The sequence below is a fragment of the Apteryx rowi genome, unplaced genomic scaffold (assembly GCF_003343035.1).
Source record: "Apteryx rowi isolate R43461 unplaced genomic scaffold, aptRow1 scaffold_62, whole genome shotgun sequence".
Lineage (NCBI taxonomy): Eukaryota > Metazoa > Chordata > Aves > Apterygiformes > Apterygidae > Apteryx > Apteryx rowi.
Window position 1 is genome coordinate 1,417,632 of NW_020450894.1, and position 27,535 is coordinate 1,445,166.

At 38.9% G+C, this 27,535-nt stretch overlaps 1 protein-coding gene across 4 annotated transcripts in view; it reads right to left on the reverse strand.

Moving 5' to 3' along the window:
- Positions 1 to 27,519, reverse strand: part of TRIM24 (tripartite motif containing 24) — a 69,659-nt gene extending 42,140 nt beyond the window's left edge. For 2 of the 4 annotated variants that reach the window (XR_003256359.1, XM_026083868.1), the window contains exon 1: positions 27,144 to 27,519. Coding sequence is in view for 3 of the 4 variants with exons in the window: in XM_026083868.1 (XP_025939653.1) it covers positions 27,144 to 27,519 (376 nt within the window). In the remaining variant the exon portion in view is untranslated. Of the gene's footprint in view, positions 1 to 19,166; positions 19,409 to 27,143 lie in introns of those variants that run through there. The other 2 variants (XM_026083869.1, XM_026083870.1) reach the window with 2 other exon arrangements.
- Between the last annotated feature and the right edge of the window lie 16 nt (positions 27,520 to 27,535).

Consider the following 27,535-nt stretch of genomic DNA (forward strand, 5'->3'; position numbering starts at 1 on the left):
TTTTTTTAAGCTAAATACTTCAAACTAGGATTAAGACTTAGTTGATGAGAGAACAGAAGCAGAACTGGAAAAGATACTGATTCATATACAACTCAGCAGAATTTATACGGAGAATATAGCACTCTGTAGTGTTCCAGCCTTATAGAGATCTAGGAAATACATAACTTCATGCCAAACACAACATCTCTACCACTTTGGAAGAAACCAGTCAGGTTGATTTGAACAGTTATAACTGATAAAGAGTGTTAAGCCAGATGACTGATGCAAACATAGCAGTGCACTGCAAACCTCTTGCTAAGGAGCCAACAGGTACTGTAGCAAGCAACTGACTCTGTAACCTTTTTGAACAACAAAAAGGACGATTATTTTTTCTGAAGATTCTCCTGCTTGCATTTCAACAAATACTTAAAATTACATGCAGGAAGAAGGAATGCAATAGAAAGTCAAGTTTTATATAATAGCCTTGGCATCTTATTACATTCCATGTGTGTGCCTGCTTTTAATGTTCATTTGCACACTTTTCCCATAAACATTTCATTACATTTCAAACTGTTCCTTAAGCATGCACAGAATGCAATTCCTAAATTAACCTCTGAAATAATTAACATTTCCTCCATCAAGTCTCTCTATAAGACTCTTTTGCAGTGCTGTGATGAATCAAACTGATTTTTTTTTTCTTTTTAGTGCTAAGATTTGGAAACAATTGTGCGATAGCTTTCTAATCATGCCTTAATTTTATTACCAACACTTCCCTCCTCTAGTTTCAAGACACTAGCTTCCTGAACTGTGCCACAATTTACTTCAATGCTTTCATGGCTGAGAACTGTAGCTATTGTACCATGGCCTGCTCAAGAATATTCAATTTCTTAATAGCAAGATATTAAAAGCCATTTAGTTGGTTTTTCTTATATAAACTGGTAAGGAAAATAAATCATCCTCTACTGAAACTATGGGAGAAGCATACTGTGCTATCAAAAGAAGAACTACATTACTACTTTAAAGGAAGAAAAATCCCCAAACTATTTTGGTGTTTATCCCCCATAAAAATACCCACTGATTTCCATAAAAGCAATTAGGGCAGAAAAGAAGAAGAAGAAAAAAAAACCAAAGTTGCAGCACAAAACATGATTCATCCACATACTGTAGAGTAATATCATAAACTTTCACTAATCCAAAAATTATTTGTGCAATTGGTAGTTGCTATACCAAGTACATATCATTCAGGTATATTATGAAGTCCACAAAAACTGAGTACAAAAACATTTTTTGAAATAAAAATTGTCACAGCAATTGTTGTGCAGAGGCATCAGAAGTGGCATCAGAATCAGTTTAACATTTCAGCTCACCTGAAATTTTGCCAACCAGATTAAATGGGGGGGGGGGGGGGGGAAGGGGCTCTTAAATTACATGCAACAGTTCTAATGCTCAACTCATCCTTGATCAAATCAACTCCAAGGAGTTGAGCTTTGGGATACTGGCAGGCAAATTGAACCATATTGTTAGGAGGCTCCAAGAGCAAATAAATTTTTACAAAAAAGTAACTTTCCCTCTTAAAGACTCTCTAACAGAAAACTTGAAAAGATAACAAATTGCCAGAAATAAAAGTTGCCACTTGTTATTTTGAATGTCACGTCCTTTCATAATTCCTGATGGTGCACCATATTCCAGAGACAGAAGAAATACCTGAAAAAAATACATAGTATTGCTTAGAAGAGGAAACAGGCTGAGATCAAGCTACCTTTCCTATTACTCCTCTAGGGAAAAAAATTGTGCAAGAGTGACCTCACATTTTCCTAATTGTCTTAAGCAGCATCACCACCACCATCTACATCTTGCAGTTTTAAGGAAACAAACACACACCAAAGATGATCCAACCAGGGGAGACTCCAGCACACTAGAGCAGCTACAGAGGTTGTCAAACCAGGGACCTTCAGACAGAAAACTTCCATTTTTGACTGGACTTCAGTCAAAAAGACAATCCTGCCCTGATTGCCAGTTTGCTTCAAACCCTACTGTTCCCTCTCAACTTTTTGTCAAACTTCAGTTGGTTGCCACCTGATTCACCATCTTTCCTTTTAATAAAGAAAATTTACTCCTACATAACATCATTAACTCTAGTGATAACAAGAAACCTGTTATCTGGTCCTACCCACTATCTGTACTAACCACACGGAATGCAATCCACTGCTTCACTTTTCTGTAGTAAGCACTCCAAAGTCTCCAAAAGGGTAACACTGCAAAGGTTAAGATAAAAGGCATTAAAATGCTTTTCACTAAGCTCATCCCCACTTTACACAGGCTTTAGTTTTCAAATTCAAGAAACCTAATAAGAATTGCACAGTTTGCTCTCTGTTAATAACTGGTTATCACTTTTAAGTATCTTCATTCAAAGGTACAAAACAGACAAAAAAAAAAAAAAAATCTAATGGCTATCTAGAAAAAGGAAATGCTTGGAGACTGTTTCTCCTCCTGTCTTTGTACACTGATGCAAGCAAAGGGAGAACCTAAAACATATAGCCAACATTGGGTTTGCAGTCCTTTAAGCTTTGAGAAAAATTAACTGTATTTTCAATGTGTCAATATTAATGTTAATTGTAATAATGTTAGTATTTATCATGAAATCATTAAAGGAAGTAAGATTTTAAAAGCATTCATTCATTGTTATCCTATAGCAACCCTTCTTGTGCCAATACAAAGACTTACGCTGCTATGCAGTGAACTGGGTCAGCGAATCTGATGTGGATTCAAAAGTGGGGGGAGAAGGGAAGAGTTAAGTTTCCACTGTAACATTTCCACAGCCTCCTGCACTACAGACACACACCCCTATGCCTCTCCAAGGAATGCTAGCCTACGTTTTAGACACATAAAGGAAACCACGACACAGTCTTACGCTTCTTCAGAAATTACACCCTGCATCCACTTTAATGTCATCTCAAGCCTCTCAGCTGAATGGATTTAAGGTATATGCTGTATGATTTCCAACTCAGTTCTCAAATTCCTGGGACCACTGAAGCATTCGGAGACAACAGGAGGAGGCTGGGCTGGTCTGTCCCAGTTTCAGCTCCTTTGGATCTTCACTGGTAACAAAAAGGTTTCAGGGCCACATTAATAAAGCCACTGGATAACCATCTGTAAATCCAAAGGGATATTTCTGTTTGTAGATGCAAAGCCTTTTACTAAAAAGGGGGGCTTAACAGTTGGCTTTCTTCACTACAGGTCAATCCAAAAAATAGTATCTCTTATGAAAGACAGCTCCCTTTAAATAGGGTACTTGGAACCAATTGGTAGCTCATTTTCCCTAAAATGACATAGCCATTACAGAGTAAATTAATTAGGTTTGCAAAGCTTAATAGGGTGATTTTTTCCTCAGTTTTAGAAAAGCCTGGTTTGAAAATTTAACTATCAAGATTTCAGAACAGAAAATACTAAGAATGAGTCTCATGTACAGTTAAGATTTTAAAAAATGGACAGGCCAGTTAACATTAACAGACAGTATTTTAGAGACTGAAGACGATGCCAGCTATACGATTTATAGTATAACTACACAGAAAATTAGGTCATTTCAATTATAACCTACAGAATCCTTTTCTCCTCTCATTGTGTATATACATGCCATTAATATCTGCAAGGTTTTTCGTTAAAAATGCATGGGGCTGAGGGTAAACTGGTTATATTTACACAGGTCATGTTTTTTCTGTTAAAAAACAAACATTTGAAAGACTTAACTCAAGAGAGGATATTATGTGCAATGATGTCTGAATAAATTTTAAAAGTAATTACTGCTTTCCTCTTGTTTCTCATTAAGCCAATGCTGGTGCTGCAAAATTGGCAACTTCTTCAAACCGGTTTGTTCCAGAAAAAACTGCTTCTATCTAGTTGTGACAGCCTGCTGCTGCGAGCCGAGTTGAGCTAGGTTAAACCAACGAGCAAACCCATCTCCAAGAGGAAGCTGCCACTTACTGCCAGAACACAAATGCTCAAAATGACCACAAATCTAGCGAATAAGTTTATTAAAATCCAAATGCTCAATTTATCACCCTTTAAAATGTAAACAGATGAAAGACAGAGAGAGACAAAGCTATAATCCCCCCTCTGAAATAGTGTTACAGGCCAGTTTTTATGCTGCAGTGCATTGACTTTCTTGGAAAGCGCTGCAGAGCTGAATTAAAATATTTCAGCTGCTCTGTGAAATGGTTCATTGTTTTTGTCCTACATGCCCAATCTTTGAACATTTCAGATATCACACACTAGACTTTGTCAAACTATATATTTTGCAAGGGCTGGCTCTCTGGCCGGTTTTGAATACCTTAAGAAATTCTGAAAGGAGATTTTAATGTCCACATCCAAGATTGTCCAATGTATTTCCTTTGACAACACAATTATAAGAAGTGTCATAATGATAACAAAAGGCAATATTACTATTGTGGTATAGACAATATTTAAGCGCAAGATGATGAATATAAAACCACCTCATTCCCTTGCAATGAACATGCTTAAATGAGGATGTAGAAGCTGCCAACAATTATGCCAATTGTCATAGCTGAATGTGATGAGCATTTCTTTCATCAAAATTTAAATACATTCTTTCAGTCCTGAAATTGTCAAGTATTTCCAGCTTATATTTAGAAGATACGGAATGATGAAGTTGTATGCGAGGATTTTTACAACTCAGTGACATTCTTGAGTTGTTTTCTCTGAGCAGCACAGTATTTTATTTTTTAATCTGCTAACATTTTGAAAATGGGTTTAGTACTGCCTAGATAAATACATTCTACTGAAATACTGTTTGGCAGACAGTCTAAATTCCTGTCAGTGTGCTTAAGTCCATTGTATCCATGTGCTTCTTGAGCAAAAATTAATACCTTTCTCCCTCAAAAGCAAGATGCAGGCATGTTGTTATTAGTATTTAAAAAAGAGCAGCACAGAGGTAAACATATACTGTTGCCAAAAACTGGTAAGGAGATGGATCTCTCATTGAAGCTCTGAGCATGACTAGTAGTCACTTCTTTTTGACAACAAATTTTATAGTCTGGTCTTCGTCATTTGGAATTATAATCTCCTACTACTGGTTGACAGTTTAGTAGTTGCAGTACAATGCATCTGTTATCAGAAATGATAGTTATAGAAAAGTAAATATAAACAGATTATCATTTGGGCAGCAAGATCCAGTCCCAAGCCAAAAAACAAACAAACAAACAAAAACAACAACAACAACAAAAAAGCCTTTCTAGGAGACATTGAAGGAGTTGGTTCTTTTCAACCCTGTGCTGAAAAGATGAAAATTATGTTCCAACATATGACACTCTTCGTTATTGCTTCACTCACTTCCTCCATTTCCCCCTTACAGTCTTCCTCTTTTATGAGTTTCTTCCCATTCTCAAGATGGCCCCTGCTAGATAACAAGAACTTATCTATCAGGACTTGGGAGACCAACCTCTTGGCCCTCCTTTTTCAAGCCACTCACCTCAGGGGTGCAATTCAGTTGCCTAATGTATGTATCTAATTTGAGGAGGATATCCTGCCTGGCTTCCAGTTACTATTCCAGAAGAAAGCAGGTCTCCTATGGATTCTTCATGCCTCTGCTAGCTCTTTTTTGAATATCACAGAGACTGTAGAAAGTCTAAAATGATACAACATACTCCAGCTTGGGCACCCAAATCTCACCCTATTTGTCGACCTTTGCTGTTAGAGCTCCTGCAGGTGATTTCAAATTTCTGGTTGAAAATACAACTGAAAGGCACACAGAAGTTCTCTTATATAGTACCTGAAAAAACTGCAGTCTGCAGCTCTAAAAGAAAATTTGGTTATTATCAGTGTCCAGAGCTATCAACTTGTTAATTGCAGTGTTTGCTGCATCTATCTGTATTCTGCTATAAGGATATCTATTCTGAAGTTCTCCTGGAGGACAACTGTACAATTCAGAAGTCATCAATACCTCTCTGTTAACCTCCTTGAAAATATCTCAAAAATGAGATAATGATGTAACAAATATAAAGGAAGTCTCCATCAGCTTCATCCAGAAATCATATATGCAAGGAGTGGATGCTCAAAAGTACATAGAAATAATATGCTAAGTCAGAACAATAGGTTCTGACTTTGGGTTATTTGGGGTTTTTTTGGATGATGGAAAAAGAAGAGAAGATAGGCTGATATAAAGAACTAGGATTTATGCTAATTAGCATCTCCAATATATTCTTCAGTGACAATAGCATGTTCATCGCACAAGTACAGTGTCCAGGACTTAAATCTCTAACAGTCAGAAAGATGGTTTTAATGTGTATTTATCAATAAATCTGAATATTTATAAAGGTACACTTTTAATTTGTGATGAAGTTAGGGCTATTGTACAACAGTAAACACTTTCATGATTAACATGGGAATATTATAGTAATGTCAAGATTCTTTTTCTTAAAAAGCGTGCTGCTGGCAGGGGCAGAGATAGTAAAAAGAACAAACAATATTTTACAAAAATCCTCACTCTGCTAAACGTAGTCAATAATAAAAAAAAGATGCTTCTTACTTCCAGCAGTTTCCATCAGATAGGTCTGAATGCTGTACAAGAAAGTACTAATGGAACAGAAGAAAAAAATTCAAGCCATTTTATTTATTAGAGCAGAACAACCCCAAGATTTCCAAATCTAGTCTATTCAGATTACTTCCAATACTCAAAAACTGTTTCATACTAAAGCTTAAATGTCATAGGCAGACTTTTTGCATGTATGAAAAAATAACTCCTCATGGCTGCACAGAAATAATACTGATTTACTGTACCAGGGTACTCCAAAAAGTAAAAGTTAAATTTTGCACTTGAAAGAGGGATTCAGTTTCTCTGCAGTGTTGCCAAAATTTTAATATTTTGGGTGGAATTCATGTGTCTAAGTATCGATTTATGCTAAGTTCTCTTCATAGTCAGTGCAGACCTAGATAACATAGTTAGGTCATGAATCATCTCATCCTAAAAGTAGATGTCTACACTTGGTCAGATGAATCATACCTTAAAAGCATCCACGTCTCTCTACTAACTATAAAGAGAGCCTAAGACGACTAGTTCATTTGTAGAGGCCTACTTTGTAGGCATCTGAAGTTGAGCAAAATGAATCTCAACCTTCAAATATACAATACAATTTTGGAAAATACACTAATAACAAAGCAGAGACATGACAGTACATACTTCACACACTTAATACCATCTATAAAACATCCTGAACATTAAGGTCATATCAATGCATAATAAATAAAATGAAGTGTATCAATTCACACCCTTAGAACTGTCATTTCACATTCTCTGACCCTAGCATGAATTTGCTGTACAGGGTTAGCAGTAGCCTAATACTTTGATTAGATGTTAAAAAATAGCTGGTGGCAACAGTAACAATCTTGCAATAAGTTTGCAAACCTCTTCTGCTTGTTCTCTTCCTTCACCACAGCACTGTACCTCAGTTTTGCTAGCACAGCCAGTAGTGCGATCAGGTGTTAAACCAGAAACCAGACTGTGGAACAGTTTTAGCTGAAAACAAAAGCCCTGTGCTTCATTTCTGCTGAGAAGGTTCTAATAGCTGAAGTACCAACAGAGTATAATTTTAAAAAAATTATATCAGAAGTAAGTATCACAGAGGAGTTGCACGTTCTTCAGAGGATTCTGCGAGTTTTCTGTACTAGCGCTTTGTTGTGAGTAAAGATTCTGAATTCTTAGCTGAGGATAACAAGTATTAAACTCTTCCCTAATAGAGGTGTTTAAAAAATTTGGAATGCAGGCATTAAAAAAATTATGCACAGGAAATAAGAAGGTTGCTAGCAGGATATGCAAAAAGAAAAAGAATGTGTAACCTATTAGAGATAACCTGTACCTTTACTAACAAATAACTACCTCAGACCCCTCTCCCCCCCCCTTTTTTTTAAACAAACAGGTATCTTATGATTAAACAGTAGGAACAAACTACTGAAATTTTATCTGAAAGTAAACTCTGCAGAGGTTAGGTGAGAACCTAAACTTGTTTAGAATGAATGTTTGAATGAACAATGAATGTTTGGTGAAGAAGAAATGTCAGTCTTTCTCCCCTGACCTACCTCAGTGATTCTAAGATGTAGGTCCCCACCTCAAAATTCCTACACAAAGTGAGAGACCACCAGGTAGGGGGAACCAACACATTAGCACAGGCAGTAGTAAACAGAAGAAAATTTAAGGAAATATCCTGCTTTTTGATATGCTAGTGTGCATTTTTTTGACCAAGTAAACTGTTAAAGCATTAATATATATTATATATCCTTTACTGCAGAACCACATGATATGCCTGTAAGGAGGTGAACTATTTAGTAGGACTTTTCCACCTAATGGAAGATGAAACATCCTACTTTCACAATAACATTTTTCTGATACTGATCCCAGAACCAGAATGACATCCAGCAACTCCTCTTTGGGATGTCAGTGTTTAGGGGTGTCAAGGGTTTAGGAAAGAAAAAGTTTAAGAAGAAGTGATGAGATAACACAGCATTTTAAGTGCATGCATTTTAATGCATTACAAGTTGAAGAAATGTGGGACTGGATATTTAAGACAATTTGGACTGAAAGCACTTTGGAAAGGACAGGAAGATAGATCTCCATGCTTGAGTTCAGTATTATCCTTCATGGTGAGACTGTACATGAACAGAGACCACTAACATAAATACCTTTTCCTCTACCTGGAACCAAGCAATTATTGAATGGTAGTTTCACAGATAAAGAATAAGGTCAAATAAATCTAGACTGTGACAGTTATTCAACAAAGAAATCCTTTTCTCTTTTTGATTCATTGACTATTTTAGACAAAGATACACCTGACTGAAGGAAGATCCACTAGAACAAGATACTAAAAATAAACAGACAGCTTGTAAAGAATGGGGAGGGTGGGAGAAGAGAGTGAAGAAACTAAACAAAAATAAAAAAGCAACACACATCTTACATATCAAGAAGCACAAATTTGTGTGAGAATTACTTAAAATTAATTTTCTCTCACAAATTATAAATTGGATTAAGAAAAAAACAGCAAAATGCTCTTCAGCTAGGTAAATAAGAAAGGAGACTAACAGACAAAGAAATTTGTGTATTATGCAGCAAAAGCAACTCTCTAAGACTCCCATATTAAAGTATAAATCTTAGAATACTGAAACCAGGATAGGACACATCTTCAGATATTGACCCTGGGAACAAATTCAGGAAAGCTGATGTAAATAAGAAGCTGTTTATTAGGAAAAGTCCTGAAAAGTTCATCAGATTAATAGGGCACTATATGAGGACAGAAGATACAGTATTTACATTGGGGGGAGGGGGAAGTAGATTACAGCAGACTAATCCAATTTATCCAATTATGGATTTTCTGTATAAAATTACATGCAATATAGCTAAATTAATATTTTTCCCAGGTAGCACCAAAAGGATTTGAATATGCAGATGAATATTTGAAAGTGTGACTGAAGCAAAGAAAAAATTAAAGGGGAGACAGTGAGGGGCAGTATAGAGCAGGGATAATATAAAAAATATCAAATCCGCAGTTGCTGTTTTCTCAGGTATCCCCACCTCCTCCATGCCATACCTTCCCTGTCTTCTACCAGCAGCAGAAGCTGCACACAGTAAACTGGTTCAGGATGCTGAGACAAGTGAAAACTAAGACAATCACTTTTTAATGAAATATTACTTTTCAGTTAGTTCAACTCCCTGCACCAGTTTACTGTCAGCACAGAAGAGATGAGAATGAAAACTTGTGACTTAAGACAGGAAAAAGCAGGGCTGCAGCAGCTCGAATTTGAATCGACTTAAAACTGCTACGAAACCACATGCTCAGGCTAGATGGTACTAGAGAAAATCCTCAGAGATTGGTCTGGTGACCAGCTTCTCCCAATATATTCATTAATAATTCTGACACAAAGAGTGATAAAACAGCTAAGAGATTTTCTAATGACAAAGTAACAAGACCTTGTCAATACAAAGATAAATTAGGATATTATTACAGGAAGAATGAATGTCTGAGAACGGGAAAAGAACTGTAAAATTTTCCTAATGACAGAAAAAGTACTTAGGGACTAAAAAGAATTTGTTATGAACCGTGAACCAATGAGTTCAAAAGGGATAAGATGACTTCTGTGAATTGCCTGATCAAAAGGACAAGTCTGCTGAAGTTACAACAACTATGAGGAAACCAACAACTACAAGGAAACTTTGCTGAGTAACAAATGATAAGGGTCAGGTGAATTAAAATGTATTCTAAACTGTGCTATTATTAACCAAATCTAAAAGAATAAAGAGTAATTCTTACTGTTGCTTTAAAAAGTACCTATAGCAAGGTGAACAAGATTCCCACAGTTCTTTGATGTTATGTGTATTCTTAGGCTTGTATGACAGTGGCAGGACTTTTTGCACCACCCACTGTAATTGAGCTTTACATATTCTGAAAAAAAGAAAATGCAGGATGATCGTGTCCCAGATATCTGCAAAAAATTTTGATTAGTAATTAGGACATAGTTCCTGAAATAAGTAACTAATGAACCATTGTGGAAACAAACAAAAAAGCATAATTAAGACAATGGCTGGGTGGTCTATATAATACGAGAATCATCACCAATTAAAAAATAAAAATAAAAATAAAAATAAAAATAAAAAGAGAGAGATTGTGCAAAAAGTAGCAAGTATATATATGTGAAGGCCAAAATAACTGAAGCAATACAAAATCTTCTAAAAGAGCCAATGACTTGATAATGGCCAGAGAGTAGGCTCTGTGAATGGTTAGCTGATCAATATTGTATGTTGGTATAGCTATTAAACTGCTACAGTTCTGTAAGCAAGAGCGTTACATATTATTCTAACAGTTTCTCAAATGAAAATGCTGTTTATTGAAGCTGCCGTGATTAAACATAAGGCTGCCTCTTTTGTCCAGCCAGCCACAAAAAATGTAAACATGATCCCAGGACATACTGTAAAGCACTGGCAGGGATGGTAAAGACAGATAAATCTATAATGCAAATAGTACAAAAAGTTTGATATGAGAGGCTGCCAGGAGAGCTTGACTTGGCTAATCTAACAAAAACAGAAGCCGATATTCTGTACAGCTACTTCCATTGAATATATCAAGGTCAAAATCAGCATACGAGCAGAGGACTGTAAAGTAACTGTGCTTACTTTACAGCCCTCTGCTCAAGTTCAGAAGAAAAATTACAGAAATGTTTCCTAATACTAGAAGACCAAGGCTTTGGAACAGCTTGACCATGGTTTGCAGAATAAACAGGAGAAGCAGAGACCAAAAAGCAGAGACTGGCAAATTTGAGAAGAAGTTTACATGCCACAAACAACTGTTGTATATGTGGTATTATTCATAATAGGGTTCAAAGAACCAAGATAATGCCTTCTGGTCTTACTTTTATACTCTGGGCATAATATTTACCAGCAGCAGTTTTGCCAGTACTGTAGCTGAATGGCTGGTTTCAAAGGGGGCCAACTTTTCCACTCTTACACAGAAAAGACAAAAAAACCCAGAAATTTTATATGGCAATTTTTCAAAACTTCAGACTTGATCCATCATGAAAATACTGATGTTTGCAAAGACCCACAGTCATATAACTATGGGCACAGATCATGACATAGGCACACATGCTAAAAACCAAGCACAGTCACTGGGGCAAGCATTTGCAGGTCTATAGAGCATTACAGTGGAGCTGTCGCTGCCACCCTGCAGGAGGGAACCACTCCTGGAGGAAGCAGAGCCTTCACATCAGCAGTGCCTGCAGTCAGGTTTGGTAGTTAGAGCGCGCTCCTGAAAAAACTACCTCCTCTCAGAATCACAGAATCACTGAGGTTGGAAGAGACCTCTGGAGATCATCCAGTCCAACCGCCCTGCTCAAGCAGGGTCACCTAGAGCACGTTGCACAGGATTGCGTCCAGGCGTGTTTTGAATATCTCCAGAGAAGGAGACACCACAACCTCTCTGGGCAACCTGTTCCAGTGCTCTGTCACCCTCACAGTGAAAAAGCACTCTCTCTTAGCAAACGTCTAAAAGGAGTCATACAGACTAGCCTGATATGGAGATGCACATTTGTTTTAATTTAGTGGAGGTTTTTTTGGTGTTTAAAGAAAGCACTCTGGCACCTAGTGTCAGGATAGGGTTCTGTGCCATGGATTGCAAGTCAGTCTTTCTGACAGACAGGGTGGGCACCACAACCAGGAGGGTGTCTTCCACACCTCACACTGGCTAAACCCATCAGTTTAGGCATCCCACTCCCAGTTGTTTGGCCTCTTCTGTGCACTGTACAAGGAGTCCTGGCACTCAGTGCAGGGCTGCTGCTTTCATTCATGTTTCCGACTGCTCATCAACAGCTTAGACTTGTGTGTGAACTAGTTGTCTTCCCACAAAGGCAAAGACAGATTTCTTCAGCCAACAGCCAATGCCAAAAAATAAGCTTCCATCTAGAAACAGTCATTGTCATTTTAGATAGATATTCATCTGTGGTTTCAAGTAGGACTGCAGAAAAGATCTTGCTTTCTCCATTAGTAAATTATAGTTCTACACAATAATATTTGAGAATAGAACATTTCAAATGTTGCTATCTGGTCAAGAAACTAGTTAATTTTGTGAAACAGCTTCAAAACGGAGACATTGAGGTTCCTCCTTGCTTGCTCTGTCACTTTTCCATTTTCTAATATTGACATATCTGCTTTTCCAGTTTGACTCCTTCCAGGAAAATTTAAACACACACTTCTTTTAAGCAAGAGGGACTTTTCCTAATATAAGTCTCCAGCCTAAGGTGCCTGGGCAGAAGAGGAAACAAGTCTCTACATTCTTGGCCAGGGCCTGAGCACACAGCTAAGAAATGGGAAAGAGTAACAATACACCATCCCCATTTCCAAGAGGATCAAGACGGTGTTCAAGGCTTAGTCTTTCTTTGGCAGTTGCAAGGAAAGAAATGGTGGGGTTTGGCATGTGTGTTTTACCAAACAGCATCTAGGTTTCCTAAGAATTGGTGCTACCACAATATTTCAGACCAGCCTTCTACCAATAAGTCAGGGTAAGAAGAGATTGTAGAAGGAATAAGAGCCATTGAAAACCAGGTTCTGGCACAAGTTAAGGTTGCATCTGTTATGTCACTAACTGTGGAAGCTTTTGGAAGAACTAGAGAAGCAGACACCACTGAAAAATAAGTATCTGTTCTCACTTTCCTTTTGTTTCAGGTACAGTGAATTGGAACAAGTTATTTTTGTGGCCCCTGCCCCTGACTGGAGGCTGACCTCTGCGACACCCAAGAACACAAAGGCTAATTGAATGCAACATAAAATAGTTGCAATGGTAAGGTTTTTTTAAAGATCAGAAATGGCTAGTGAAAAGAAATAAGCAAGCAAGAAAACTGTGGAGACTCTGGGATTCAGGAATATCACAACACACGGATTCTTCAGCTGCTGTAAATATAGAGCTATAATATCTGAGAACCAGATATTATGAATTTAAGGATATCACTAAACTGTACAGCAGCCCTGGTACAGTTTACTGAACACTGCTATCTTCCTAGTTCTGACAAGCAGCAATTTCCCCCAGGATACTCTTCAGCAATGCTGAAGTGTAGCAATGCTGAAGATTTTTGCAAAATTCTTCCTTGGGAAACAGAAGGGAAAATAAATGCAATTTTCAATTTGTATGCAAAAGAAAGAACTCCTTCCAGACATTAATTCTAAGAATCAGAAGCTAATCCCCTGCATTACTTCAAATTCTAGCACTAACATATTGACTTCATTTACACTTAGAAAGCATCTTACACAACATGAGATAAGACTGATTAAAAAATATCCGCACCCAATGCAAGTCAATGAAGAAGCTACTAGAAGCTTCATAGTTTAGATATATTATTGTAATATCTCAAGCAAACTGTGGAACTTATCTGCTGAATAGGTACAGAAACCTGTATCACAACTTTATTCAACACTTAATTGTTTATAGAGTTTAAAAGCTTGCAATAAAAGGCAACTGAACCGCAGAGTAACCTACATATTGGAAGAGATCCACAGATTAGTATTTGAATCTGCTATAAAGAAACAGCAATTGCTATATATTAAGTCACCTATTACACAATGACTACTTTGCAAATACTGTAACACAAAACTAAACTTAAAATACACTATGTATTATAGAACCAAGTAATCAGTATTGCAGGTTATGATTGTCTGAAAGTATTAAGCACATTTAAACACACAAAACCATAGTATATGCAAAAGCTACACCTGGGTGACAGATAATATTATTTATAATAATTAATACTAGACAATAAATTTTGTCTTTTGCTAAGCTGCTAAGTTACTCCAAGACCTATACAACTTGACTCCCATTCCCATCCACTATTGGGCATCCGGTTGAATATCAAGAACCCCTCCAATATTCTAAAAAACTAACTAGAGAGGAGAACAGCCTCCAAGTTATCTGCAAGTATAAACATTGCACACACATTAAATGTAAAGGAACAAAAGGCCTATGAAAGGCTAACTTCTCTGTTACCTGTGCCAGTGCTCCACAGGACTACTCGAAGAGTACAAAAAGCAAACTGACAAGCTTTCTTCACTTCCCTCATAACTTAAATACTAGGAGGCTAGAGCAGCATGTGCATCATGAGATCCAAGCAAACTACAAAACCTGCAAGAACCAGCATTAAGAAGAAACATTGTTCCTTCTACTCTGAGTATGCATTAATATGAAAATTACTGAATGCAACTGGTAAGAAGTATTCCTTCTGTATGAAAGAGAAATGCTGATCAATAAAATAAGAACTACAGTGGTTTCAAATAACTACCCTACAGTTCTCACAAACCAGTAAGTTACAGAGGCAGCAGTGATACTACTTGTGTTCCCACTGCACATCTCCTGATGTTTGGCCAATGCATCTCTTCCTGTAATCTGCAGCAAATATAGTGAACAATGAACCTTGACCACTTCCCGTGGATGTTCACATCTGCCAACATCTGCTAAGGGAATCTAGTCTTCGTGCGTTTCCCTCTGTCTTCCGAAAACCAGAGAAGAGCTCCTCTAAAGTGGCTTCCACAGCATGGCACACTCTGTACTAACAAGAGAGCCTAAGGAAATGAAGCTTCTTACCAAAACAGGCCTTTATAAATACCATTCACCTGACCTGTTTCCACCTTCCTGTGCCATACTGATTGAAAGGATCAATCCTGTATTAGTTTAAATAATAAAGCTCTGGAAACATGACGCTTGCTTCCATTACCACTTTGAGAATGAACTAGGAATGTAGCTTTATTCCTTTTTTTTTTTTTAAGGGAATACTCACAGGGGTTCAACCACGCTGTTGATTCTCAATATACCTGGCTGACATAATGACAAATGAAAAAAAAAATCTGATTGTATGGCAGAATAACAACTACTTTGATAAAGGTTTGAAGTCAGACATCCTGCAGCTCATGGCACCTATTCTCAATAATTTAAAGCAGTGTAAAGGCAGCAGAGAAAAACCTTGATAAATCTAATCTCATGCCAGTGGAACTGGGGGAGGGAGACAAAAAAATGCAATCAGATTGGAACAGAATACAATAATGGTTTGCTAAATGGACTTTAAAAGGAGGCAGGATTAGCATTTAGCTTCTTAAAGAATCCAGACTATGCTCAGCTGTTGCAGAAAGGGTGGACTGGATGAAACAGGACAGTCAGTTCAAAACATCCGGGATGCCCATATATATGAACATCATCTTTTTGCCAAAACAGCTGCTAGAACGATTATTTTGAGAAGAAATCTTTGGTCCTGTTCATAGTATAAACATATAAACAGCAGTGACACTAATCTAGAAGACACATGAGCTACCATAAACTGTGGCTTTGGGTCCAAGCTGTATCCAGCACTGGTTGTAAAACCATTTCTAAGCAGACAGAAGCAACAGGAGACTGTCTGCCAATCTGCAGTTTAATCAGCTCTTTACTACCAAAGACCATCAGGATACACACACTTTTGCTGATGGTGCCAATTCCAGCAGCATAGACAACAAATGCTAATTTATTGAGCAGTTAAAACAACTCTTGTACAGGTCACTCTTATGATACAGATAAAGACAACAAAGGTAGAACAGGGCCTAAATGCTACTTTTTTGTTTAATCTTCACCACTAGAAGGTGTGGGAAGATCACAGACCCTCCCATATATTCCATCACAGGCACATCTGAAGACTTCCAATCTCACTGAATTCTCCCTTTGCCATGAAGCAGGGAGTAACCATTCTATTCTACAGCTTAGAATATAGTATTTAAGACTGGAGATATCAGAAGCCTGTCAAAATGAATTTCAGGAACACTTCTTTATTTAGTACCACACTCATGGTTGGGATCTGGTGTAGAGCTACCTTGCTTGCTAACTGCTGTACTAGACAACTTAGACTAACTAGGCTGTTATGAAATATTTAGGTCCCAGGTCTTCTGAATTCAGTATCACTCATGGAAACTCTGCTAAGTAAGGGCTCCTACCATCACATAGATCCTGAGAGGCAGCTTGCACCTTTGTTTATCCCTGGAAAGAATCCTACGTGTCTTTTGAGATGATATTTACTAAGGCAAGATTCAAAGTCTGCGCTCTGAATCCACTTGAGTGAATCTACTGGAGTTTCTTGCAGAGAAGGAACTGAGGAAAGTTAAAATAGAGCTCATCAAGATGGTTTCTTCAGCACTTAATTCAGAATACTCACTTTAGTTTATTTTGGGAATTTCAAAGAAGGATTTACTAGCACTGGAATCCAGGGGGTTATACCCTGAAAGTCCCATCTCACCACCAGCCATGGAAAGAGAACAGTCTGTAGTTGGTATGTGTCACAGGCAAAACAGTCTAGACCCAGGGAATTTCACTTTAATTTATTGCCAATTAAATTTTTAATTACTGATATGGGTATTGAGAAACAAAGATGACAAATGATTAAACAAACACTTGGGGAAAACCTTTTGCCCCCTTTTCCCAGGCTCAACTTCAGTCCAACAGCTCTCCTCCCCCTTTCCTAGCCTCAATTCCTCTTGTTTTCACTGCATGTTGCACTCTGTTCCTCCCAAGCCCTTTGGTGAGGTGATTGGCAGCACAGGAGGTTGGAGTGGCTTCTTTCTGCCACTCCCTGCTTCTTACTCTTTTATTCTGCTGCTCCTTGGCTTCTTATTCCTTTCCTCTGCTCCAGTATGGGTTCCTTCACAGGCTGCAGCCTCTTCAGGGATGTACCTGCTCCAGCATCAGTTCCTGCATGGGTCGTAGTCCCTTTGGGGGTATACCTGCCCCAGCGTGGCTTATCCACAGGCCGCAGTCCTTCAGAAGCATACATCCTCAGGCATGGAGTACCTCCAAGAGTGCATCTCCAGCTGTGTCCCCAGCAACATCCCCTTTCACATGCCTCCTCCACTTTGCTTCTCTAAAAGTGTCCTTACATTTCCTCCCATGTATCACCTTTTGTGTGTCCTCCTGGGCCTCCTCTCACATCTCTTTGTGTGCCTTTACATGTGTCCTCACATATCTCTTCCTGTCTCTCCTCACACCTTTCCTTCTTTGCATCCTCAGGTCTCCTCATATGTCTCCTCCTGTGTCTCCTACCCTGAGCAGCTACCTCCCTTTCTTAAATATGTTTTAACAGAGGCACCATATGCTCCTCTGACCAGCTGAAGTTTTGGTGTGTGATGTTTTCATCCCTTTCAGAACCAACTGGAAAGGGCTGTGATCAGCACAAGGCAGTTTGTGGCCTCCTCCCACACAAGGCAGCCCTGCAGGCCCCTGCTACCAAAACCCTGCTATTTATGTCCAATACAGTATGGACAAGAGTCCATAGGCAACCTATGGCTGAACCCAAAACAAAATAAATGAGGACAGTAGCTGCTACTGTGGGATGAAAGACATCCCGAACAAGACTAAAGGAGGTAAGGAATGGAACAATCAAGGGATGAAAACAAACTGCTTAAGCAAGCAAAGGTATTACCAGTCTCAAAGATTTGAAAGAAAAATTATAAACAGAAACCATAACTGAGGATCTGTAAACACTCAGAAGAGCTAAATCTGACCCTGTCAAGTAGGCCAGCTCCAAGGTCCCAAGATTCCCAGGACATCTAGACAATATATTAGTGAGGTCCTCTTATCAGGGACTATATATCACTACTTACTTTTGTACAGCTCTATATCCACCCAATAAAGCTTGTCTGCTAGACAGAATGTCTATCTCAGTTGCTGACTGATCAGTTGCCTGCTAGCGTAGTTTATCACTTTGGGCACTCTATGAATTTTAACTTTTACTTGAAAACTCTTGTTTCAACAGTTATAAGTCACAGAAGTTTTCCAAAAGTCAAAGATGATTTAAAGCTACTTCCACTTCTCTTTAAAACAATTGACTAGCAGGATAGGTAATTTACACTCCTAAATTACTTTAGCAAGTAGTTTACTAATTTTAAAACACAGTCCATGTTGAAAAAAAACACATCAATTCACACTTCTGTTGTTCAGGCCAATATCACACACTAGTCATTGCCAGTAATGAGCCTGTTGTTGCTGGGCTGTTTTACCAAGGCACCATACCTTGCATTTAAAGTTAGAACCTTGCTCCCACTCTAAAATGTCTTATTCTCCAGTCTTAACAGAGCGCTGCAGGTCTCTGCCCTTCTTTCTTCCCACCTACTCCTTCCCTGCACAACTGCCAATGGACCTGTCTTTAACTAGCATCACTCTTACAAGTATCCCAGTATAGCAAGTTCAAATGCAGTGTAAGTGTACAGGAGCTTCTTTTATGCTAGCTCATAGCCTCAGTTTAACACATGCCAAGTCCGCACATTCTTAACCATGTAGCGACTCTATTAGAGATGCCTAGAAATGAACAAAGTTGACAAAGTGAACTTTTGTTAAGTCTTTACATGCTTTTTGAGTTCAAGTATACATATCCTAGAAAATACACAGGGCTTTTCCAAGTCAGCATTTGCATATAAAAAAAGTCCCATTTCTTTTTGACTGTGTATAGTACAGACAGATCTTTCAGTTCAATAGGAAAATATACAGTCACTTCTCAAATTAGTTAAACACTTTATCTCAAAGGGTATTTCAGCTGCAGTTCCATTTTATTCAAATTGTGCTGTATACACATGTGGGACACTAAAGTAGAAAGGGGAAATCGCCCCTTAAAAAAAGAAAGAGTTGCCACAGGCAACTTACTTTTAAAATCAGAAGCAAGAATCTTTCTGCAGTCAGAAAGCAAGTGGCTCAGTTCTCTTGTCCACATACTCCTGCTTACGGAAAGTTTAGTGCTGGAGCTGCAGTTTTCTTCATTAAAATGAGGATGCGTCTATGACCCAAATCCACTTGAGAAACAAGGACTCTCAAAATCCATGAATGTTGTTCAGAACTACTGAGTCTTGCTTACCGTCTTGTTTTTTTCCTGTAGCCCACTGAGAAACCTCAAAAATAATTAAAAAGCTTGTTTAGCATCACTCTCATAATTTAATAATGTATGCAAGATAACAATCAATTTTCACCACATAAAAGCTTCAAATATGTATTTATTTGAAACATTGAAGAAATAGTATTAAGTAACCAGGAACATCTTTTTGCTGGATCTTCTGTTGTTTCATACCCGACTTTACAAGACCATTCCTTGCTTAATTTAGTGCAATTTTCTTAGTTACTTCACACAACTGTTTCTTCTTTGCAAAGAAGTCATGATATCCAACTCAGAGAGGAGTCCATTATGAACTTCTCAGTCTCATGCTTTGATGGTAAACATTTATGTTTTTATATATTACCTCTGGCCATTAGAAAAATTTATATAGATAGAAATTTAGCCCCAGTTCATATATGACACTGAGGTCTTCAAAGTATATTTGAGCTGCACGTTCATAGTTTAAACAGTAAATGACTCCACAGCTACCTAATTGTTGTGGTAAAGTTTAACATCACTGAAATTTTTCTATGAAAATATGATCTTTACATCAGCTGAAAATAAAAAATGCATCTTTAAATTGTTATAGCATATAAAAGTTAATAAGTAATAAATCCACTAAAAATTAAAAGAAAGTAAATATTCTGTTTATAGGTGCCCTTGTATGGAAAGCACCAATAGAAAACTACTCCAAGGAACAAAAATAGAAATAAAGTTCCATTTTCATTACAAATGACCAAGCAGGCAAAAATGACTTCTGTCATTTGCTCAAGCTAATTCAAGGGGGCTATAACAACTCCCAATTCATTCAAATAAAAACCATAATGGTTGTTTCCAAACCACTTGACCTGATTTCATTCATCCAAATTGTACGGAGAAAAATTTGGTGAACAGAGCCTACACAGAGAACTGCCTTTTCATGCAACTGTGACCTCAGAAATGCCATCATCTTTTTATTATTTTACCCCCTTGTTCTGTATTTTTACATGAACTTCCAGCCATGCTGTCACATCGCACTTATTATATTAGTGGGCAGAATTAAAGTAGTTACTAGAATTCTGCATTTTGACTTCTATTGGCATTAATTGCAAATAGCTAAGTCTTTAGCATAACAAATTTGCTATTATTCACAGCTCTGCTGGATCATCTACATAGTTCTAACACAAGCAACAGGGCCATGTTTACCTGAAGAACCCTGCATGACCAGCATATTAATGCTGGCAAGTCAACCAAAACTATTCTATTATTTAAGGATTTTATCTTATTGTAAACTCTGTTATTTCTAAAACTGCAAATTTAGACTTCTAAAAGATTTAACATAAGTACCCAGTTATTCGCACAAAATACAAACACTAACATTCACTTTAAATTTTTTGGTTTTCTCCTGCCTTTTTAGATTAACTATAGCAAGTAAAATATTAACTTCGTAAGTCGACTATCATGGGGAAATTCCACTAAATAATGTGGAAATTCCATCCACAGCATTTTAACACAAAGGCACACAACCCTAGCATAAAGCTTCTCCTGCATAAAAGAGCAGCTTCTTTCTACAATACTGCATTCAGAATCAAGAGTTTCAACAAAAATCCTTTCTTAAATTTAACAAGCTGGGTAAAGTTGAGTGAACACTGCCACTTCGTAGCATTCACTCAAGTTAACAGGCCAGCCTAAAAGCCTGCTGCATGGCCTGCTAGCTCCTCAATACATTTCTGATGAGTGAGCTAGCTCAGGAAGAACACACTCCCTCCTCTACTTGTCTCTAAATGAACATGTGCTCCATTAAGTTATTCCCCCTTGCTCTTTGGACAAGTAAATTTCTAAAGAGGTACCTTAATCATATGCATTAAAAACCCCAATGTATTTTCAACTAGATATACATCTTACCTGGGAGCTTTAGAGCAGTATACACAATTTTTTTTTTTTGTTAGCAACAAGGAAGTCCCATAGCATAAGGTAAAATTACTAGTTGCTTACCAGAGACACTGTAAGCTGCTTTTGCATTGGAACAGAGTTAGAAGGTTGGCCTCTGACGATTCACACCTTTGCTTAAAACAAAACAAACAAACAAACCCCCCCACACACACACAACCTAGTTTCCTACAAGAGGTCACCCATTTAATAACTTCTATAGTCTTATAAGCGGCTTCCAATCCAAATGAACCTGGCTGCACCACTACAAAGGTTTTAACAATAGTCTGAAAAGTTGAAGCTATTAGAAATATGAATCTCCCACTTCCTATTGGTGAAAGAAGCAAGAATATAAAAAGTGCATCTAACCTGTCCTGGAAATACTATTCCATAAACATATGTAAGGTATTAACCATATAATATATGTTTATATTAAGCATGTATTGGAGTAAGCACAAGTACAGCTTCTTTCAGTATCATGTAGCTGTCCACGTTGATAAAGACTGAATAGTAAGTATGTCTCCTGGCTTTCGTGGAACTCCTGCTAGAACAGAATGCAGGAATTTTTGGCAGATATACCCCTGCTTCAAATCACACTTGCATTATTAGAATTTTAGCTGATGGGACATGATAGTATCTTCAGTGCATATCTTTTTCCAAGACAGCATTATAATTAGAAAGATAAGAACATGGTCTCTGTATAGTTTAAAGATTAATATTTTAAATGGTGACTCTTAAGCTGAGAGGTTTGTCCATCACAGGCTATCAAAACAATAATATTATACTTCACCTGTAACAGAGTTACAGGCTTTTCACATATAGTTTGTGTCCTTGAGAGAGTATGAAAATTATGCATAAGTTTCCTATAAATATCTGCAATATATATTGTTAAATATCAGCACCCCCAAGTCTCCTTAAGCTTGTTAGAAATTAAACAATTCATTTCTTGAAGACACCACAGCAGAAATAAGACTAATGAAAGGATGCACAAGTCCAAGCATGTGTGTGTGTATGTGAGAATATGTATATATAATACAGACTCTTTGTAGTTCCAAAGATGGAGAGAAATCGTTTTAAGCAAGTGACAAATACAAGGTGAAGTGGGAATAACTATATATGTAGAGAGACCATAAAATCTGAAATCTTCTCGGACTAGAAAGGCCTAGAAGAGAAAATAGATTATCACCATAAGAAAGTTTGAACAAATCTATTTTGTCCTTCAAACTCATTAATAAGGAACTTAATTGTTATCAGCTCGAACAGGGAAAGAGAATGTTACGTACAGAGCAATAGGGATACTGAAAGTTATTTCAAAAGTTGTATTTTCTAGATCAAAATAAGTGATGACATCAAAAAGTCCAGATGATGACAGATGCCAAGATCAGATAATTGTGTGAAAGAGTTTAAAAGCTATCAGGATAAAGACCGAGTGTGGGAAGTAACAAAAAAAGAGAGATGCCATCTGCATACATGAGGAAGGGAGAGCAAGGGCTAGGTCTTCATTCCATGCCTTGTAGAGCTTCAACTTATACTGGTAAACAAGTATTTCTGGGCATTAGTCAGCTGAAATATGAAACATGAACAACACTGAAATCCTTGTTTGGTAACTCCAAAGTATTTACTCCTTAATTAATAGCAAGTATTGAACACATTTGAGTCGTTAGTCTGGACACTCCCCAAAATTTTATATCCTGGGAGTGTCCAAACATCACACGCTTTTAACAACTTCATACAGATTTGTTTGCAAATAGGCTTATCTCCAGATAAAAAACCAAAATCTCTCTCTACTACTTTTAGTATTGACACTAATAAGATTTAATTAGCATAACTAACTGCATACAGTTTTGCTATGCATTTCCATTCACAAGTTTTTCCCCACACCAGTTCCCAACCCAGAAGAATTTTTACTATTCTGTGTATAGATTGACAATAAAGAACAAAGAAACAAGGATGTTTACAACTTGAAGCAAAAGTAGTAGTTTTGAAAAGGAATATAACCTCAGTTTATAACTTTGTGGTGACCATATGCCTCTTTCACATTTAAAAATTCCACAGAAGTACTGCAGTGTTCAGATACTCCCTCCATTATGAACACTGTCCTTTAATTAAGTATAGACTACTACTCAACCAGTCACTGAAGCACCACCTGGCATAGATTTGAGCAAATAGCAGATTTCTAATAACTACTTTCTTGTACTCACTAGTTAGAACTTGCACGTCAAATAGCAAAGAATGGTGATTTGAGAAACAAAAGGAAAATACACGTCCAATTGGCCAAGATGTTTAGTAGCAGTATCTGTAGGTAATGTACTGCAACACTTGCTCACAAGCTAGTATCACATTTACAGACCCACTCTCACTGCATTCCCCAGTTCATAGTGCTCTGTGCCTGGCAACTAGTTGTTTGGCAATGCAACAACAAAAACATCAACCACATGAAATAAGTTACCACTGGACCCCCAGAAATCAAGCAGTGAGCTCTCCAGTGCTATTAGAATTCAAATCAGACACATACAGCTGATTCTTCAACATCTTAAACTTCAGGAATGGTAGCGAGATCAGAAACCCTCCAAGTGATCTCTCCTGTAGAAATTACTATTTCATTTCATAACTGAATGCAAGTGACAGTATGGAGCATATCCATGTCGCAGATGGCCTCTCCATCAGCCAACCTTTGCAAGAGGAATACTGATTAACACCTACCCCAGGAATCTCCTTCTCATGTCTTGACACATCATTGCCATTACCCATGCTGATCTTTGCATTCAAGTGAGCAACACTAGAATTCCTAACCCATTTTGGATTTCTTAAGTTTGAAGGACAGCACTCCTTTATTAGTCGGCATTATCTTTAAAGAAGCAGAGCCAACATTCACCCAAGTCCACTTCAAATGTGCAGACAAGCTTAAAACACATTATTCTAGTAACGCAAAGGATTATGTTTCTGTCTGAAAACAGTTTACTGGAGACAAAAAGCAAATCAATAAAACGCCACATATCTAGACTATACTCAACTACTCGGTTCTTCTTTGGCTACCTGTTTCTCAGCTAATTTGGATATTAGCACAGCACAACAGTCCATCTCAAGGCTGGATCACTGAAGAGCTTTTCAAACCATATCTTTTCTTTTGTTCAAGACAGACTCCCTTTATTCTCTTCTACCAATCTTTCTTGAGGCTTATTTTTGCACATCATGTTACTGTTCAGTGCACATGCATAAGTCATCTTTCTACTTACCTTTCAGGAGCTCTTTCAAGTTTATAATTCTATTGTGTCCCTTACTTAGGGCAGTCCTTCTAGCATGAATAGCTTCCTTGCTGTTTAATTCTTCTTCAGTTTAGTCACAGTATTTTATGATTTACATCATGAGAGGCATTCACTGTCCAACTTTCTAAGCCTATATTTTTCAGCTTACTTCTTCAGTTCATTCTTCAAACACCTCACACAGCGCATTACCAGAAGAAATGACAATTTTGCACTGTTCTGTCCCTCCTTCTACCTTCTGAGAATTTAGGAACTCCTCCCATCATAACACATTTCTCAGTATAATCAGTTTTAAACAGTGACACCATTTATTTTTTTTAATTCTAAACTGAATTTACAACTGTTTGGTATCAGTTGGAAAACAAAGCAGCCAGTGCACATTATCACGTTAAGCTTTAGTTATCTAGCATACAACCATTGCCATTTCAACAGGACCAAAACAGTGACAGAAAAAGACCTAAGTAATGTGTCAAGGAGAGTGAGAGTTCTACACAAGTTCCTCCTTTCTATAGAGGATGAATAATAGCTTGGAAGCATGCAAGTAACTAGCAAAAGATGATGCCAGGGTAAAAATAACATCACCAAACATGATCTGCCTGTAAATTTGTACAACATGGAAGAATATACACTGTATTATTCACTCACGCTGTCCCAACTCATATAGATAGAATAATGAATAAGGTAGCAGTAGTAAATTGGTAGTTGCGTTTTTTTTTTTTTTAATACAATCTCTATCATTTGTCCTCTCTTAACTAGATCTTTGAACAACACTAACGTTTTCATTCTTACAAGGTAACGTGTTTGTTATCCCAACTACAGACCCCTATATTTCTGCTATATTTAAACAGGATATCTGGGAATTGAGCTATGCTTTTCATGACTCAAAACTCATGAGAAAACGATTATATGATCTCTGAGTCTACATCACAACAGCAGCTAGCTGTTTCTCTGCCCCCTTTCTCATTTCCAAGCATCTCATTTTCAAATATCCTATCATCCACCAAGCTTTGTGCTTTTCAGTTCCTCTTAAGCAGGATTTCACAATTCTCCTACTCCTAGACTTACCATGAGCAATAACACCTCACATGTCAACCAAGTTTAAATGTATTGGGTTTGGGTCTTGCATATTTTCCCATTGTGGAACCTCTGGCTAGGCAGTTTGACTATTACGTGAACTATACACTAAAATTAAAGATTATTGAGAAGCATCATTTAAAACAAACAAAAAAATTCCTACACTAACAGACATCCACATAGATTAAGAGGCTCAGCATATCATGTTAATAAAAAACTAACCAGGCCCGATCTCAGATACTCTCAAGCAAGTCTGTCACTGCAATTGTCCCAAAGTCACCTTTCTCTCAAGAAGGTGTTCCTTTATGAATCACTGTAAACCTTTTGCATATTCAAGTTGTGGTCCTTCTGGGCAGAACTACTGGCAGCATGGGAAAAGCTTCAAATCTAGCAGTTCTGAAATAAGCCCATAGGACAGTGGCCAATACCCATTCAAGGATAGCTTATTGGGAGTTACTGTTTTCTCCATGCTTGATTTTTTTCTTGAGCCCCCACTAGACGTTCCAATAAGCACAACTACCATTATCCATTAATTCCTATAGAGAAGCTCAATTTGCATCACACCTCTTTCCCATTCAAAGAACTCCAGGATCTTCACCCATTTCTGCTAGAGCATACTTGTCTGCACATTCTTCCAAGATGAACTTGCATTTAACAAAATAAAGTGACTCACTAGACTAAAGACAGCTAGGAAAGAACATCAGAAAAGTAACTTCAGCTTGCAGTAGTTTATCATACATATCTTCTATAGCAAGATGCATTTTTAAACATATTCACTCGAGCGACTGTTTCAGAGCATGTGCTCACCAAAACTTCCTCGCGGCACTGGCCTTCCAACGTGACAGTTAAACAACTTTTAAATAAGTGCATTATCAGAGCTACCCCGTCTGCCAGTCACGTGAACAGCGTCAAGTGTTATGACTCGCTCCTACTTGTTACCACCTCGGCGTTGGAGCCCTCTCCGGCTGAGCACCGCGTAAAAGGGGTGACACCTGCAGGGCCTCCCTCTCGGTCATCTCTGCAGCACGGTTTTCCCCTCGGAAAGGGGCGAGGGAAATCCCCTCGGCAGGCGGCAGCAGCCCCCCGACCGCAGGCGAGGGGGCTCCCACGCCGGCCGCGGCCCCGAGGCGGGCAGGGACCCAGCGGCGGGGCGCCGGCGGGCGCCCCACAACGGCCTCCCGCCGCGGCGGCGGGGGAGGACGGAGCCCGGCAGCCGCTCCCCTCCACCCGCACGGCGAGGTCCCGGGGAAGCGCTGGTTATCGCCTTCCCGACTGAAGAGGGAGATTTAAAAATAAATTAAAGGAATAATAAAAAAAAATCTCACCGCTCCCTTTGGCGTTGGAGGAGCGGCCCGAGCCCCTGCCACGACGACGGCCGGCGCTCCCCAAACTCCCACCGCGACAGCGCCTCGCCCTCCGCGCCCTGTCGCGATACACTAGCCCCCGCGGCAGGTGGACCCACCACCCCCTCCCCGCGGGGCCGGGAGCGAGCGGAGACCGGGCACTTACCAGGCGTGCAGTGCAGGGGCGAGGCCGGCGAGGAGCCCGGCGAGGAGGGGGGCGCCGGCGGCTGCGGCTCCCTGGGGGTGCCGGCGGCCGGGGAGGGGATGGCGGGGGGCAGCATGAGGTAGCGGTCGGGCTGCGGCAGGCAGCGGAGGCAGACGGAGTGGAGGCAGGGCAGCAGCTTGGGCCGCCGGCTCTGGATGGTCTGGCCGCACACGCCGCAAGTGTCCAACAGGTTGAGCGGGGCCGCCTCGCCGCCGCGTTCCGCCGGGCCCTGCCGGCTCTCGGCCTCGTTCTCCCCGCTCAGCGCCGCCGCCGCCCGCTCCGCTGGGCAGGGCACCCCCCCCGCCGCCGCCGCTACTACCGCCGCCGCCTCCTCCATTGTCCTGCACCAGCCG